Genomic DNA, 17814 nt, shown 5'->3' with positions numbered 1-17814 from the left:
CTCCAGCCCCGGCCGGAAGCCATGTCAGAGGTGATGGGAGCGGGGGGGGGGGGCGGCCGAGGTCCCCTGGAGGTCACAGAGATGAGGTTTCCATGGAGCGGACATGGGAACGTGTGGGCTGGGGGACGTCCTCAGCCTCGCGCAGGCCACGGACGGTCTTTCAGCGTCGGTAAGGGCAGCCGAGCCCTTCGGACGCCTGTCGCGTCTCGATCCCAGACTCCTGCTGCTGGTCTTGGACACTTACACGGCTCAGCCCGGTGACACAGAACCCCAGTCTACAGATTCTGAGAAGCCACTACTTCCCTGTGCTCCCTCCAACTTCGTAACCTTTCTCTGCTGGGAACAGCACAGCCCTGGGCTCAAGCTTCACCTGAGAATCCCCGACTGTATCCCCACAGGCTGAGGTCCCCCTCAGGTACAGACAGCAGGGCCGCACCGGGGTAGGAAGGATGCCACTGGCTCCCCCACACGGACACAGTCACTTTTGTCCCTCTTGTGCGGTCACACATGCAGACACGAGCTGTCCCTGCGTCTCTATTCCCAATCAAACGTCCGTCAGGGCGATCTTCACACAACAGCAGGTGTCACGTGATTTGTAAACAACGAAACATTCGCGGTACCCTTACGCCTACGCCCACCACTCCAGGGGTCCCTCTGGATTCATCTTTGGCATTTATAACATTAAGTCTTAAACACCTACAAGATCGTTCTCATCACAAAATGAATAATGCACTGTTGTCCACCAAGCAGTTCTGTGGTCAGGCAGGGTAAGCACAAGTATGTAAGCCCCACCCCCACCCCACCCCCAGCCCCCCACCCCAGTAACCAACTTACTGGCTGTCCTTTTGGTCCAGGGGGTCCAGGCGGGCCCTGCACAAATACAAAGAAATTTATAAGCTGTTTTCTTTATCCCAGGACCCAGATAACATCTGCTAGAAAGCTCTGGGAAAGCCATACGCTGTGTGTTTAGAAGCCCGTGGGGTATGTATAGAGGTTTCAGGTGCATCGTCTGGGCGGGGAGGACGTGCTGGAGGCGGAGGGCCGGGTCAGGCCTGGCTCTCAGAACGTGCCGGCTGGCCGTGGACAGCTGTTCTGGGTTTGCGTTCCTGAGTTCAGACTTCTGACGTCACCCGTGTCCTACTCCTGCATGCTCGGACACTTTGCACAGTCCCAGGCCCCATCACTGTGGAGATGGCTTCTCCTGACCTCCTCTGGGGGTCCCCTCGGAACACCGTCTAGCTCGTTTTGCTGGTGGGTCCGCAAATGTTTGCGACCAGAATTAAAGGGCAGGCCCAAACGGCCGGGATGAAGGTCTGTTGCGGACATCGCTGTCTTTCTACAAATCCTTCGGTGTCAACACGACACTTGGGATGAGGCTTAAGAACCCGCAGCTCAGGACAGCTCAGGTTCCCCGAACTGTGCAGCTCAGGACCAGCTCAGGACACCACAGGTTCCCCGAAATGTGCATTTAAAGAACACCCCCTCGGTATGTGTGTTGTGAGCAAAGCCGACACCAGTGCGAAGTAGGAGGGCAAAGAACCTGGGATCACGTAGCCCTCACCTCCCTGGCTTTCTGCAAGAAGGTCTCTCTCCACCTGGAGGCAAATGTCTCCTAATGTTGTCCGAGGTCCATCTGTCCTACAGCTACACTTCTGGGGCTGTTTTAGCTCCAGGCTCCAGGCCCCAGGGCAGTGGCAGAAGTGGCCTCTCCTTTCCAGTTCTTCCCTTCCCTGCAGCAAGCCCTTCTTTACCCCTGCATTTGTCCTGTGGCTACTCACTCCGTCATTCGAGTGCAAGGGTCGGGAACACATGTAGACCGCCACTCACGTGGGGCACTGGCGCCATCTCGTTAACTGATGTCTACTACCTCCCTCGCGATGATGGCCACGCCCGCAGAGCCCACTGCCTCTATTCACCTACTGGATTTGGATCTCCTTTCCCCAGAGATGACAGGCCCCTCCCTGGCCAGCGGCTGGCTGTGGGGTTAAGAGAGCTTCTGTGGGACTGGAGGGGCACCTGGCCAGCACTAAGTCAAAATGGACATGGTCGGTGGTGACCTGGTGGCCATGAATCTCAAGTCCTCTTTCTTCATCCTTAACAGTAGCAAAATGCACACAAAGGATGATGTGTTTTGTCTGGACTCTTTCTAGAGGGACCACAGGCATCCCAGTTGTATGTGAGGCCTCCACCCGCGTGAACACTGGAGAAGCAGCGTCTTCAGAGGACGCCTGGACGGTGGTCCAGGAGTGAGGACTTACCGGTCTTCCTGGAGCTCCAACTGGACCCATCTGTCCTATAGGCCCAGGCCGGCCGGGGTGGCCCTAAGGACAGGCAGCAAGAGGAGGCCATTAAGAATGGAAGACTGGTATTCGGAGTCCGAATTCTTACACTTCTGCTTGGAACATCCTCTAAGAAAAACAGAACTTACCTGGAAGCCAACCAAACCAGGCTCTCCGGGTTCCCCCTAGTTGAGAAGATATAATGGGAAGCGTTCTGGTTTTTAACCAAATCTTTAGCTCTAGTTACATTTTCTCACAACCAGGGACTTGGTAATGTTCCTCCTACCTGGGACATTGTGACTACGGGAAAGGGGAGCACCCCCAGAGGAATGTGACCTGATGGGACAGCGATGAGATTCCACCTCATGATGGTGTTGGTGGCTCCGCCTCCCCAGGGAGCCCCCATCCTCGCACCCTCACAACTCAGCCTACTTGGAAAGCACCCTTGTCAGTCAGAAGTTCACCCCGATCACTAGTGTCGCGTCCCGTACCGAGCGAGCTTACCCTGTATCTGTCGCGGTCCACGCTGGACAGGGCATAGGGCTCGCCTTTCTGTCCTTTGGGTCCTTGGGGCCCCTACAGTAATGCGCACCGGGGACAGAGAAAACGCAGAAACACCCGTTAGCCTTCAGGGCAGCAGTGCTCATCGGGGTGATGAAATATTGACCTTCACGGGCAATGTCTTTCCTTTATTTACGTTACTCTGAACACGAGTCACTACACTGGGCCACAAAGGTGAGAATTCCACTTTTATATTTACCCAGTAGTACCTTCCTCCAAAGTAAAAACAGAAATATTTTATAGGACTTGTTATTTTCCAAATCCCAACCAAATGCTCAGTAGACAAATCCTTTAGGATATCAACATGTTATTTTTCTGCATAATCTGTTTTTGTCTTGTCTTTGGCGTGAGGGTGCTAAAAACACTAACTTGTATGCCCCGAGGCACCACTTTTGGGAAAGATACTGGGTCATTCCCTAGAGCTGGCATCATGACAAATGGACGTGAGGTGTGTGCACACGCGAGTGGGTGTACACGTCTTCTGGTACCTGCGTATAAAATTAGTATTTTAGGGACACCTGGGAGACTCAGTCGGTTGAGCCTCTGCCTTCAGCTCAGGTCGTGATCTCAGGGTTCTGGGATCAAACCTATGTTGGGCTCCCTGACCAGTGGGAAGTCTGTTTCTCCTTCTCCCTCCACTGCTCCCCCTGCGTGTGTGTACTCTCTCTCTCAAATAAATTAAATATTTAAAAATCAGTATTTTATAGTAATGGATATATTTATTGATAATGAAGTTTCATGATATTAGAGCAGACTAGAAAGTGATGATCCTTGTGGAGAAGGTGAATGACACAAAAAGGTCACGGCCGAGGAAGGAGGACCTTCGAGGTTGTGGGGGAGAAACCCACTAGCTTTGCAGGAAACGGCAGTGGGGGGGATGCGTGACTGCTCCTCCCCAGCCTTGGTTCTCCTACCAAGTAAGGTGTTGGCGGGACCCCGACTTGGCAAGACTTTGAGGGCGTGAGGGTCGCAATACAGTCCTGAAAACCATTTCAAGACTTTTTGGCATGAGAACGGTGCACAAAACGGATGAAGACGAGACCGTCTTCCATCAGGAAGAGCTCACTTCCACCCGTCAGGGCTGGAGAGCGCTTGTCACGTCTCAGGATTTTAGGATCTGATGAGGTGATGACTCACGGGGCGTTCTGTCAAGCTTTAAGCCTCCGAATCGATCGCTGCTACTCGTGTTACTCACTGTAACTTGACGTGCAGCCCAGGGGAGAACGTGCTGACGCCCGTAAGACTGCGTAATAAAACCGAGCCAATAGTTTTCTATTCTGTTTACAGACTGGGTAAGGAAATGAAGATCTTCAGACCCAGGAAAATCATGCCGAGATGCCTGCAGGAACATCTCCTTCATCCTGACCGCCCGCCGAGGACGGGGGCGACCTTCCTGGGGGTGCTGGGGGCAGGCGGGGCGCGCCTGCTCGCCCCGGCCGTGGGGCCCACAGGGGAAAACCCAGTCCTTGGAAAGCCTCTCTATGACCTCTTCTAAAAGGGCCTTCTGGATGGGCCCACGGGAGGCGCCCGCCGCCCTCCAGGCCTCCACCGATGAGGGCCGGCGCGCGCACATGGGTACTCACGGGAGGGCCGTGGAAGCCCGGGGGGCCGGCGGCTCCCTGCTGGCCCACGTCTCCTCTGGTCCCATTGCAGCCGTCATAGCCGGGTGGCCCTCGGGGGCCTCCTTGGCCGGGGTGTCCCTAGAACAAGAAAAGCAAGTGAGGCTTCCAGCACACACCCCGCGGCTCTCCCACCATGCGGTGCCATCAAACGGCTCCGTATCATCACGTCCTGCTCGCGCCCACGGAGAAGGGAACCCGGAGCGAGCGGATGAGGGAGATCAGGAAACAGAGGCGCGCGGGCACGACTGTGAGCAGGAGAAAGGCCTTCCTGACAAAGTTCTGTTTCCCAGGGCGCTGGTGAGGGAGTAAATTGTCACTGGTCTGCCGGGAGGTCTGTCTGAGCAGGCACAGGTCACAGCAGACTTAAAAACTCTAGAAAACATTCTAGAAGCAGCCAGGTCCTGCAAGGACAACAGGGTGCCTCGACACTTTGTGCCCAACTGAGCTGGAGGGGTGAGTCTGACAGAGCCACATCCCACAGGTGGAAGATGTTCGTGTAGCCCAGAAGGGATTTCATGTGACCAGGCCCTGCGCGGAGGGACCGACGTCCCCTCACTTGCTTTCCTGGGGGAATGCTCCTTTCTCGATTTTAAACTTGAACAGAAAGAAGTCAGATGTTCTGAGGTGTTGGGCGTGGGGGAGGGAAGGCAACGTGATCGGACGTCTTTCGGATGACTGGAGACCGTCGGGCGGAGTCCGCAGGTGTCCCCCCTGAGTTCGTCTGGCTCCTGGACAAGCAGGGGCTGGGCCGCTGGCCCAGGGTATCGTGCTGCTGCTTCCCGCAGCAGATGTTCCATGTACGCTATCTTATCCTCTTCAAAATCCTGACTTTCTTCGCAGCAGACCACGTGTACGTTCTAGAGTGAGTTTTTGGAGACCATGTTGGAAGTCTTTTAGATTTACTTTGAGAAATCTGGAACATCTCCAGATAAAGGGACAAATCCTACCCAGGGGCCTGGACCCTGAATGATATTAAGAAACACGATGAGGAAAGTAGCATTTTCCTTTGGTTGTACGTCTCTTGGCTCTAGATGTCCGAAGCTACTGCTTTCAGGGGCACCGTCGGATGAGAAGAGCCGCCTCAGGCTTCCGGTCGCCATCTCGGGGGGCAAGAGAAACCCCGACCACGAAAGCTGGTGCTTCAAACTCGGCAGGAGACAACGCGCTCGGGGGGTGTCTGCTCACCATCTGTGGTGTTCTACTTTTCCTAAACGGAGCTCTTCACTCTCCTCCCGAACTGTCTGCTGATCTTTCTTGCTCTCTGGAGTCCTTCGAAACTGTGTGTCAATCTCAACATGAGTTTGAAATTGTTCTTGGAAGGAAAACTTTAGTGACATTGAGCTGACGCTCCTCTCGGTTGTCTCTAATCAGATACAGCTCTAAGATCTGAGTGCATGTCACGCTTCCGCATGGCTCCTGGACGGCTAAAATCAGCCCGGTCACTTAATGTCGCATTTCTGAGCTGCTTCGAGGTGGCAGGTGGCCCTCGAGCTCCCGTTTGTGCCGTCCCAGAGCTCTGGCGGCTGGTGAGCGGGGCCGTTTCGAGCAGCCCGGAGAGCCTACAGAAGCCTCAGGTCCACGCGCACTCGAGCCTCCCTCCGTCATGGGACGACACTTTCTAACTGGTAAACTCTTTGCTCCTCATATTAAATGACTACGAAGTGGAAAAACAAATTGAAATATGACTCAGATGAGTTACAATATTTTCCTGTGAGATCACTCTGTTTAAACCCAGGTTTCAGCTTCCAGAAGACCAAACGATGGGTGGCCCGAGGAGCTCAGAGAAGCAGTTTAAAAGTGGGAGACTGGTTTGGGGCAGTTGGAAGGAAGACATTCTCCCTGTTTACCCCTGGAAACCTAAGGATTCCTCACCTCCGCCAGTTTCTCAAGAGTCTGACTAATGGGGAAGTGGCCTCCCTGCCTGGTCACAGCTGCGTGTCCGTGCCTGGTGCGTGTGAGACCCATCCAGGGGACGCCCAGGGTCCCCGCCACCCAGGCCTCATGGCCCTGCGGGCAGCTTCCTCTCTCTGCTCCGGGAGCTCCCTTCTCCCGGAAACGTGGCTCAGGCTCTGAAGGACAAGGGTGCCCTCTCCGTGATGGCTCTCACGCCCTCCCTCGTTCTCCTACGAGGCGGCGGCCCCACTGATGCAGCCCAGGGAATGTGCGCGTGTGTGTGTGCGTGTGCGCGTGCGTGTGTGCGTGTGTGTGCGCGTGCGTGTGTGCGTGTGTGTGCGCGTGCGTGTGTGTGTGCGCGCGTGCGTGTGTGCGCGTGCGTGTGTGCGCGTGTGTGTGCGCGCGCGTGCGTGTGTGCGTGTGCGCGTGCGTGCGTGTGTGTGTGTGCGCGTGCATGTGTGTGTGCGTGTGCGCGCGTGCGTGTGTGTGCGCGTGCGTGTGCGCGTGCGTGTGCGCGCGTGCGTGTGTGCGTGTGTGTGCGCGTGCGCGTGCGCGCGTGCGTGTGTGTGTGCGTGTGCGCGTGTGTGCGCGTGCGTGTGTGTGTGCGCGTGCGTGTGCGCGTGTGCGCGTGTGTGTGCGCGTGCGTGTGTGCGCGTGCGTGTGTGCGTGCGTGTGCGCGTGCGTGCGCGCGCGTGGTAACATGGTCACGTGCGACACGGTGTGTGGAGTAAGGCCCGCACGCGAGCACACCGTTCCCGAAGCAGATGTTCTTGGACGTCGGAAGCAGATGGCCTCGTTGTGATAAACACATCTGCGCCACAGCCGGGACCTGCGGGAAGCGGACCCTGGGAAACCTCCTCGCGGGTCCGCGTGAATCAGGCTGTGACTCAGGCTGCTCTGTTTATTCCTGTGAGCCACGAGAAGTAAACTAGGTCAGAACAACACATTTTATTGCATTTGGAGATTTTCTCATGGACGAACCCCGTCTCGTCTTCTCATTCATGTGTGGTTTGACTTCAGAGAGTTCAGGAACCTGCACGAAGCCCGGTGGGCCTTCCGCACCCCGTGGGCTCGGCCGCAAGGCTCCGGATGCAGGTCCTGGCGAAATTCCGAGGCCGACTCGACTGAGTGCATCTGAGCAACACTCAGCGTTTCATTATGAGACAACGGCTGCTTCGGCAAAGGAGCCTGGACGCTGGAGCCCAGTGCGGAGGAGCATTTACAGAGGAAACACTGTGCCCGATTCTCCACCGGACTCCAGGGCAGACGGACGCATGTCTAGGCGGCTGGGCTCGGGGGATGCCCAGGGCAGGAGGCCCCGACGGAGACGTTTCTGCAAGTCACAAACCTACTGCTTAGCACAAGTACCACATTAGAAAATCCCAAGCGGGGGCGCCTGGGTGGCTCAGTGGGTTAAGCCGCTGCCTTCGGCTCAGGTCATGATCTCAGGGTCCTGGGATCGAGTCCCACATCGGGCTCTCTGCTTGGCGGGGAGCCTGCTTCCCTCCCTCTCTCTGCTTGCCTCTCTACTTGTGATCTCTCTCTGTCAAATAAATAAATAAAATATTTAAAAGAAAAAAAAAAAGAAAATCCCAAGCGTACAAAACACTTACGGGAATTCCATCCGCTCCAGGGAATCCAGAAACGCCTCTCGCTCCCTGTCAAGAAGACAGACGAACTTACCGAAGGCCGGGACGCCCACCGCCCATTGAGAAAGTGGAGGGAGGCCCAGCCGTCACCGTACCACGTCTCCTTTCGGTCCTGTGATCCCGGGTGACCCCCGCTCGCCCTTGTCACCTTTGCGGCCCTGCAGTCCTGGGAAGCCCTGCAGACCTGGGGGCCCAGTGTACCCCTGGGGGCCCACTGGCCCGGGCTGACCCTGCAGAAACAAGAGCGTTCAGTCACGACCGGTCACAGCAAAGCACGCGCTTCATTCCCGAGGAAACACAACATTCCAAGAACATTCTATGTCCTCTTCCACCTCCTGCCACAGTTGGAACAAAGTGCTTTTTGGCTAAGAGAAGGCCTAGAGCTGAAAAAGAGAAAAACATGTTAAATGTGAGAAAAAGTCATCCCAGACTAAACTGATGTGCTTGTGAAATGCTAGTATTGGGCTGGGATGAATCAACTTACTTGTACTTTTTAGGAAAAGTATTTTCAGTTAAAAAGAAAACTCCAAGCAAATTTCTAAGATTTTGTCCGTATCTCACTAGAATGCCCGTGACAGGGACGAGCTGTGTCCTGCACCAGGCATCACACGACCCCCAGACGTTCGAGCGATCCGGTCATCTCTCCTGTCTACACACACACCACTCGCACGCACGGAGAAGTACGGGTTCCCGGAGCCTAGAAAGACCTGGGCCCGTAGCCACTGGACATGGACGGCGATTGTCGCAGAAAGACAAAATGCCGAGTGGGCAGGGTCGTGGAAAAGTGGGAGCCCTGAGCCCCGTGCGTGGGAACGTGGAGCGCCGCAGCTACAGGGGCGCACGGGCCGTCCCTGCGAGGATGGAACAGAGAAGGGCCCCGCGGCCTGGCAGCTCTAGTCTGGGGGTAAAACTCAAACCGGCTGAAGGCGGGACGGGAACCCGTACTTGCACATCGTGGTCACGGCGGCGTCTTCCAAAACTGCCGGGGGGTGGAAGCCCAGTGATCGCGGGAGGACGAGGGATGAGCACAGACCATCATGCACCTGGCCGAGGGGCGCGGGGCGCTCACCCTCAGCTGCGGAGCCGTCCCGCACTGCCCACTCCTTTGGGAGGCGGCGCCCAGATGTGGGGGAAGCGGAAGGGACTTTCTCTGGGGTGGAAGACGGGTGGAAATTAAGGCGGAGTTGGTGGGTGCGATCACCCCAAAGCTTGGGACCCCCGCCTCCTCCAACGAAGGGGAGTTTTGGGATGTCTCCTCAGGGCTCCCTCTGGGCCAGGGTGAGTTCTGGAGCCGGTGGGGTCTCTGGGTCCCCTGCACGTGTCCCAGAGGCTCCAGTCAAGGCAGAAATCGCCAAATACTCAGTCCGAGCACAAGCACTGTACACAGTGGCAAAGCCAGGGTGTTCGACGTCTTTGAAGGATGTGGTGAACGGGGGCCAGAGCCCCTCACTTGTCCCCCCTTCCTCGAGGACAGCTGTGCTGGACCGTGGGCAGCCTGACCTTGGACCCACATGAATCCTAGGCTCACCCCAGTCTAGCACTCAGGGGCCTCCTCACGCTGCCTCTGCTGTAAGTTTGGGGACAAAACAGGCTTTCACTGGATTCTTACGGGTCCCCCGGATTGCTCAGCCCTGTTTCGTCTGTGGCCGTTCGACAGTCACCGTCTTGTGATGACGCAGTCTGCCCCTAACCTTCCAAGGCCCCAGTCACGGGGAGGCTTGGAGCTCGTCAGCGTTGACACGAGCAGCCTTTGTGGGATGAAATGCTGATCACTCACACTGTCCCTGTGACTGTCTGCAAACTCCATGTCTGGCTGGGGAGATCACTGGACGGGGCACCCCCCGTCAACAGAGCGGAAGGCGTGCGTCTCCGAGAGGAAAACCCACGTCCGCCTCGTGCGCTCGTTAACCTTTTCCTCGATTGCCTTGCTGGGAAGCGGGATAGCGACATCATGTACTCACTTTCCTGCCATTGTCACTGGGCTTCTCCTTAGCCTTTGTTTCTTGGAATGGGAAGTCTGGCTTTGGGAATAAAATCCGTCTTTCCTGCTGTCCCCATGGAGTTCCCATACAACCAGCCGTTTTAGAGTGGCTGCCACACATTCACAGCGCTCTCTACCCACCGGCGCTGTCTGGTTCTAAAACATTTCCGCTGCCCCAAAGACGACTCTGTATCCACCGAGCAGGCACTCCCGCTGCCCCACTCCAGCGCCTGGTCCCCAGCCAGAGTGGCACCTGCTCTCGGTGTCGATGGGATCTGCCCGGTCTGGGAACATCCAGTATACAGAGTCCTAGGTGGGGGTGGGGGGGTCTTTGGTGCCCGGCTTGCTCCCCTTCACAGAACCTTTCTGAGGTTCTCATGTGGGAGCACCTCCCAGGGCTGCGTTCATGTCCACGGCTGAACAACATTCAGTGGACAGATGGCCACCACTCGTCCACTCCTCCGCTGATGGACACGGAGGGTGTCTGCCCCCAAGGGCTGCTGTGGACAGTGCCATGGGGGACACACACGCAGCTGTCTCTGTGAGCACCTGTTCTCTGCTCCTCGGGGCATAAACTCAGGAAGGGAATTGCTGCTCTTCTGGCAATTCTGTTTAACTTCTGGAGCCCCCGCCATGCTGTTCTCCACAGCGGCCATGCCAGGGGCATTCCCAGCAGCAGTGTGTGAGGGTTCCAGATTTCTCCGTGTCCTTGTTGGCACTTGTTATTTTCCACTTTTTGAAATTCTAGCTATCACAGTGGGCGTGAAGACGGCGTCACTCCGAAGCCATGATGGAGCTTCTCAGAGATGGAGCATTTCACAAATTCCATCCAGCTTCCGCCCTGGGGAAGGGCCAGGAAGAGTCTGGAGAGACTCTGAATTAGACCTTCGTCCCGGGGGAATGGACGCTCGCTCTCGCCCACAGGACACGCCCAGTGCGGCTGCGGCTAAATGGGCATTGACGTCAAGGTCAAGGACCTCGCTGTGCATGTTTCAGTCATCAGGCCTGAGAGTTCCCTGAGGACATCCTGCCTGCCAGGGCACCCCGGGTGTTTGTCAAGACTGGCCAGAATGACCAGGGAATGAAAAGGATCTTCCTTTCTGCTAATGACCATCAACTCCCACCCTTACTGGAAAAGTCATGGTCAGAAAACCTATTTCCTTCTCTTCCCTTCCTTCTGCTGGAGGTGATGTTAGAAATCACCCCAGAAAGAGGAGGACTCTATTTTGAATGATTTTGTGCAAATCTCTAAAACTCCTGAGATTCTTGCAGTCTACTTGATGAAAGTATTTCCACAAAATACTTAAGAGCCAGCAGACACGGTGGAAAGGAGTGACCATGTGCCATGACCCCCACCCGCTCATCTGATTCACATCCGTGTGCTGCTTGCTGGGAAACGGGACGAAGATATGCGCCATTTAATGAGGTATCATTGGGATGCAGACCTGTTGAGGTCTTAGAAAACCGCTGATCTCATTTTACCCCCACGCCAAACGCATGACTGGCCATCACCCCAACTTGAGACGAGACAACAGGGGCTCAGGAGGGTCCGGCACAAAGAGCCCAGAGTCACACAGCCAGGTCTGGGAGCGGGTGATCCCTACGTCTTCCACCTGCCACTACACACTGCGAGCGGCACCAGCACCCCCGGGAGCTGTGAGAAATGCAGAGTCCTGGGCTCAACCAGACCCGTCCGGGGCTGCGGGGAACATGACCCCCAGGAGGTTACTCTGTGCGGTCAAGTGTGCGGATCGCTGCCGGACACCCTCCTCCTTCCCTTCTTGACATTCCTACAGAGGGACTGGTATTTTTTAATAAGTCTCAAGCACGAAGTTGGATCTTAGAAGAAAAGTTGAGCTTCCTGCATTGGGCAGAGGAAAATGTCATATTTTTGTGTTAAGGACTCCTTCAATGCAATTTTCTCGGTTTTATGCTTCGGGGCTCTCTGCCACAGGCCAGAATAAACATTGGCCCCTGGGAGGATGGGGGGCTGCTCCTCGCCTCCCCCTTCTTGAAACTCTACAGGAGTATGCGTGGGATCCGGGGTCAGCCTCGAAGCCAAAGTCTGCAGAGACGGCGAGAATGAGTCCAGACTTGAATCCGCATTGCTTAAATACCACGGCTGTGGCCAGGAGGCCCTTCAAGCCCTGAAACACTTACGAAGCTTTCCTGTAAGGAGTGTTCACTCCTGAGAAAAGGTACAATGTCCTCAGCCACGGGGACACGTGGGACGGCTCGGGACTGATGGACCGCGGGGGGCCTGCGGGGCCGCCCACGCTCATGCAACCCCAGGGGGTGCCTGTTTCCATCCATGGCTCACGAGCCTTCCCGTTCGTGGTGGGGAGGAGGGTGAAAAGAGCTCCCTTCATCAGGGATGGACAAAGAAGAACGTTTCCAAGGATAAAACTGCTTCCCCACACATCAGGATTTTAAATTTACAGTATTTTCCTGACGGCCCAAGAATAAACTCTTCAGGACTTATGGGCCAACATGTGAATACTAGGAAATCCCTTCTCTTTCTGAAGTCAGCTCTTCCTGCCTCGCCTTTTATGGGCAGCGGCCCCCGCAGACACCCCACATCCTCTCCAGTCCCCTGGGCGGCCCTCCCTTCCTCGGCTGTTGGCAGTGCGTCCCAGGCCTTCCCGGCCCTTCCGATGCTGCCCTTCTCGGCCACCCTCTGGGGATTCCAGCCCAAGGCCCAGCTCATCAGAAAATACGTAAAATGGCCCAGAAGCTGGGAACAACTACTTCTGTAGGATCCAAAAAACTAACTCCTTCCCTAAAACTTAGAATTAGCCCCCGTTCTCAGGGGTAATCATGACCACTTGTGAGCAGCTGTGTGACGCCCCAGCAGGATGAATGAACACATAACCCAAGCCAATGATAACATGGAAGTATTTGCACAGTCCCCAACCTCTACAACCAGCTACCAATGGGCAGCTGCCTAATCCATGCAAAGCACACAGAGTTCATATTAAATCTGCCGCCTTTGTCTACAGCTTCTTATTTCATATAAGAGAACACCAGCCCTGCCCCGAGTGCTATTCCAAATTAAGGATCCCACCTATTTGGGGTAGAATTATATCAGCCCTGGAATTCCTGCTCTCCAGAATTATTTGGCACAGACCGTAGCAGTAGCATGTATGCGAAGGGAACACATCAGCACGTGGGGAAACAGACCTTGACCTTCACCTTGCTCCATGTACAAGCGTGTGGTCAACATGGTGGGAGGCTTGAATGTAAGAGCTAAAACCCTTCTGTTTCTAAAGGAAAACACAGGGAAGAGTCTTCATGACTTCAGGTTAGGCAAACCTTTCTAGATGTGACACGAAGATCATGAACCACATAAGAAAAAAGTTGAAACCACTGAAAGGTCTGATCTTAAAGATACTGTCAAAGAAAAAGGAGCAGGCAGCAGGCACAGGACGTATTTCTGATAAGTGATTTTTATCCAGAATACAGATAGGATGCCCAGACATCAAGAATCAGAGACACCCCAAATGAGATTTGAACAAATGCTTGCTCAGAGGAGGTGAGCAGATGGAAACCAGGCGCATGGAAGCCAGTCTGTGCCGCTGGCCACTGACAAGGTTCCTAGTAAGGATGACGGCCGCCCTGGGGCAGTGAGTCCCACAGGCAGACTGCCCCTGGGTCCTAGGGAGGCTGCAGAGAGCCCCGCTGGTGCGGATGCAGAATGAGGCAGCCTCTCTGGAAATGTGTGGCCATTTCTGATAAAGTTAAACGTGTGCCCACCGTAAGACCTGTCAGTAAATGCTCACAGTGGCTCGATTTATTTTAGCTAAACCCCAGAAACCAATCTGAATGTCCAAAGGCCAACAGGGGGACCAACTGGTACGTTCATACAGTGGGACACCGCTTAGCCTTTTTCCTAAGAAGGCAAAACTGGGCACGGGGAACGGAGCAGTGGTGGCCGGGGGTGGAGGCAGAGGGAGGGAACAGAACCGGTTTACACTGTGATTCGGGTGGTTGCTACATCTGTACTCATCTGTCCGTATTCACTGAATTGCACGAGAAAGCTGTCTGGATAAAATCAGCCTAAAAACAAAGGAACACACAGAAAAAGTCTTGTCCAAAGGCAGAGTTTCCAGAAGACGAGGCCTGACGTCCACAGGTATATTGCATTCGACCGAGTCCTCCTAGCACGTCCTTGTATAAGTGACTTTATGAGACAGATAACGTTCCATAAAGGAAGAAGAGCGAAGACTTTAAAAATGTCTTATTAAAAAACACGAAGCCCTGAGCTTTTTAAAAATGTCTGCCAGGGAAATGAAAAACCTAAAACCAAAAAACAAAGCCACAGAAACGGAGGCCTCATCTGGAGCCCGGCCTGTGGGGCGTGAGGCGGACAGAAAGGGGAGCCGTCCCACGCTCAGCCCGCCAGGGCGCAGAGCCCGACCGGGTCAGGACCGACCCAGGTTCAGGAACCAAAGACAGGTCTAGGGTGTCCCTGGCCCCCAGGAGGCTCCGTCTTCATACAGATCAGAACCAGACGGGTCACCTGTGCTTGTGAGATGCTGCTCTACACCTTACCCCAAATGATCCGACTTGGACGGACTCACGCTGTAGGAGAGAAACAGTGGATCTCCTCGTTTCCAGCGGGACGTCTGGAAACTCTGCTCCTTCTAAAAACAGGCAGCTCGTGGACCATCGCGCCCAACAGCTTCTGCCCCAGCGTGAGGCCAGACTTTTACAGTCCGGATGGGATTCTGCCTGGCGTGTGCTGGAGACGCTGATCTTCTGGGAAAGCCTACGCTGGCCCCCAGCGATAAATACATTTTGTTCATCGAAACGGGGTCATTTGCCCAACACACCGACATGACTTCCCAAGGCTCCTGTCCTCCAAGAAGACTCAGACTGGGGTGAGGATGAGCGAGGGCCCCAGTGAGCACAGATGGCAGCAGAGAACGGGCTGAAGGGCAGACTCTGGGCCCGTGGCCTCCCGTGGCCTCCCATGGCCAGGAGACGCTCTCACTGAGTGCTGCGGCACAGAACATAGTGCCAGTGCCCAGAACGTCCCCATCCAGCAGCCTTCCCGTCCTCACGAGTTCGCGACACCGGGCTCCCGTCTACACGTACGTATCAGAACGCGGCAGTCAGAATACGCGGCGATCCGGGAGTGAACGCCAAATCCCGCGACCACAGGTGGCAGCCGCCCACAGGCACGGCCTCGGTGGCAGACCCTTCACCGCCACGTGTCACCTGTGCCTGGGGTCCCTCGCTGGTCTCCCGCGATCGCCCTCCGGGGTCACGCTTGAGGGCGACGGGACTCGCGGAAGGGCCTGCGAGCTTCTGTCCTCGCCCTGCAACTGGGAACAGCCCCGGGCTCGCTGCCTGCAGATGGGGCAGCCGCGGGAAGGACCCGTGTGCGGGGCTCCAGGCGCCGGCCTCCCCACCCCGGTGACCGCCCCGGCGGGTGGGCGTGCCGAGCGCCTTTCTGGTGTCCGTCGCCCAGCCCAGGATTGGAACCCGCAGCTGTAGCCGCTCTGCATTTAGATGAAACACACTCCCGTGAAAGTAAACGGTTCTTGAGGCTGAGCCCGTCTGTCACGAAAAAGAATCTGGCCAACGAAGGGAAAAAGGTTAAGAGTAAGGGAGGGTTTCAGTGTGGCTGTGGCGCGCAGATTCTTTTCTTCCTGTTCATCCTTACTTGAAACGTTCCCAAATAGGGCAAATTTGAGACAGAGCTGCACGTTTTCTGTCATCAGAAGAGGGGGCTGCCTCCCCTCCCTCCTCCTCCTCCTTCCCTGGCTTCAGCCTACTGATCTGTTATTCTGTCCTCATGAAAGTGATTTCCCATTTCCTTTTTGAAAGACTCCGTTTCTACGTTAAAGGATGACCTGTGGTTCCGGGGCAAGGCTGTGTGGGTCCTGCAGCCCCTCCCAGCCTCGGACGGTCACGGCTGCCCCTCCAGGCTCAGTTCCGTCTCTTCCAGAACATCGAGCAGGTTCGTGGGGTCCCCCCACATGTCCTGCAGCGAGCCCGGCTTCTCCCACCCACACAACGTGCTGGTGGCTCACCCGCCCTGCTGCGTGTGTGCACGTGGCTCCCTCCGGTCACCGAGGGGCGTTCTGTGCCAGACCAGGACCACGACGTGTTCACCTGTCCCCTCGCTGCGGGATCTCGGAACTGCCTGGTTTTGGTGTATGGGGATTGGGCTCCTATAAGCACTCAGGAATGGTGTCTCCATGGGGACACGTTTTTGTCAATTCCCAAGGATGGGATTACCGGGTCAGATGGTAAGAGTCTGCTTAACTCGACCAGCAAGTAGCAGAACTGTCTTCCCAACCGGCCGGAACACTCCGGCAGCGCGGCTCAGACGCAGGGACTCTGAGGGGTAATGTCGGTGCGGCCGGCGGGTGGCCTCGAACCTCTGCGGGGAGAGATGGGGAAGGGAAAATGTTCCTACTGCATGGAGACTCGAGAGAAGCTCAGCTCCACACGTGTCCCCTGGGGCACGGATTTCATTCTATTTTGGGTAAAAGAACGTTCCCTTCTCTGATACTGTACAAAGTGCCTGTTGGCCTTCGTGGTCCGGGAGCATCGGCCTCATCTTCTAGAAGACTCTGCTGGGCAGGGACAGTCATTTCAGAATAGAGCAGCATCACGTCACTTTTCAGCCGTGCACGTCTCTTTTGCCCCGGCCACCGCTGACTGCTTTCGGAGGCTTCTCCGAGTACCCGACTTGGAAGGCCCCGGCGAGAGCATCGGGGGCCGGTCCTTAGCCCTCACCACCTCCGCTGGAGCTTGCCAGCCAGGTGGGTGCTCCGGTCGCCCCAGACCCACTGACCCTAGGATCCCGGGTGACGTGGGTTTCCTTTGGAGCCTGAGAAAATCACCCCAGGATGGTCTTGGTCCCAGGATGGTTCTCGGCCCGAGGACGGGTCTCTGCTGGCTGCCAAAGCGTCAGTTAAGGGAAGTCTCACACCTCAAGAATTTCTAGTCCAGCAGTTCTGGGGTGGGGAGGAAGGGCCTGGAAGCCCTTGCTCTTGACAAGGTCCCCGAGACCACTCGGACACATCGCCAGGTTTGGGAGCCGGGGGACAAATCTCATCTCAGGACGGGAGCGGGGGCAGTTTGGGGAGGCGAAAGGTCTTACCCGCAGCTCCGCGGACCCTCCGCCTAGGACCACTTCATGGCGTCCTTCTGACGATGCTCCCCGTGCTTGTTCGGCCATGGCGGGACCCCGCCATGGAGCCTCTCTCCCGCTGTTTGGCCGTGGCCGGGGGACCCCCGCTCTCATTTTAAAACCCAAGGGTGGCTCCCTCGGCCCCAGCAGAGAGGACTGTGTGGACCTTCAAGGTGGACGGGACCTGGAGCCCAGCACACCTCCCTGAGGCCCGGTAGGCCCAGAAGCCGGCGGCTTCCTCCAACCAGTCACTTGTGTCCCACGGGCGGGGCTCCTGCGTGAGGAGCCGTGCAGGACACACTCCCTGCCAAGGGGCATGACCGACATTCCCAGCACCAACGCCCTTTACCCATGGGTGCTCGGAAGAGGTCTACCTTCAGACCCCATTGTGACCGTTAGGATGAGTTCATGATTTCTGGGGCACTACCGACGCCCAGCGCCAGGGGGTGACACAGTGGGGGGCTCGCATGCTTGGGTTCTGTCTGCCGGGGACCCCATGGGGTCACCTCTGACGTTGGATCCCTGCCTCACTCCACAGCGGCCCCGCAGGATTGCTGAGTGTGGGTCCTTTGAGGTGAGCTGGCTCTACCTGTGCGTCGGGTCAGGGAGACCGCTTCCCGAGAGACCCTCCAGACTTGTAGGAAGGAGCCCCAGTCCTACCAGAACTGTAGGATTGGATAAA

At 56.3% G+C, this 17814-nt stretch overlaps 1 protein-coding gene across 1 annotated transcript in view; it reads right to left on the bottom strand.

Moving 5' to 3' along the window:
* The window catches only part of LOC111147037 (collagen type IV alpha 2 chain), a 156921-nt gene that overhangs the window by 49144 nt on the left and 89963 nt on the right, over nt 1-17814 (bottom strand). The window contains exons 5-11 of the mRNA XM_022502888.1: nt 8100-8234; nt 7969-8013; nt 4424-4540; nt 2784-2855; nt 2429-2464; nt 2259-2321; nt 835-870 (exon numbers count right to left, since the gene is read on the bottom strand). Of these exons, the coding sequence (XP_022358596.1) occupies nt 835-870; nt 2259-2321; nt 2429-2464; nt 2784-2855; nt 4424-4540; nt 7969-8013; nt 8100-8234 (504 nt within the window). The remainder of the gene's footprint in view (nt 1-834; nt 871-2258; nt 2322-2428; nt 2465-2783; nt 2856-4423; nt 4541-7968; nt 8014-8099; nt 8235-17814) is intronic.

Source organism: Enhydra lutris, unplaced genomic scaffold (genome assembly GCF_002288905.1).
Source record: "Enhydra lutris kenyoni isolate GAN:26980312 unplaced genomic scaffold, ASM228890v2 scaffoldscaffold15, whole genome shotgun sequence".
NCBI classification, from domain to species: Eukaryota; Metazoa; Chordata; class Mammalia; order Carnivora; family Mustelidae; genus Enhydra; species Enhydra lutris.
This window is presented reverse-complemented; position numbering and strand designations above follow the sequence as displayed.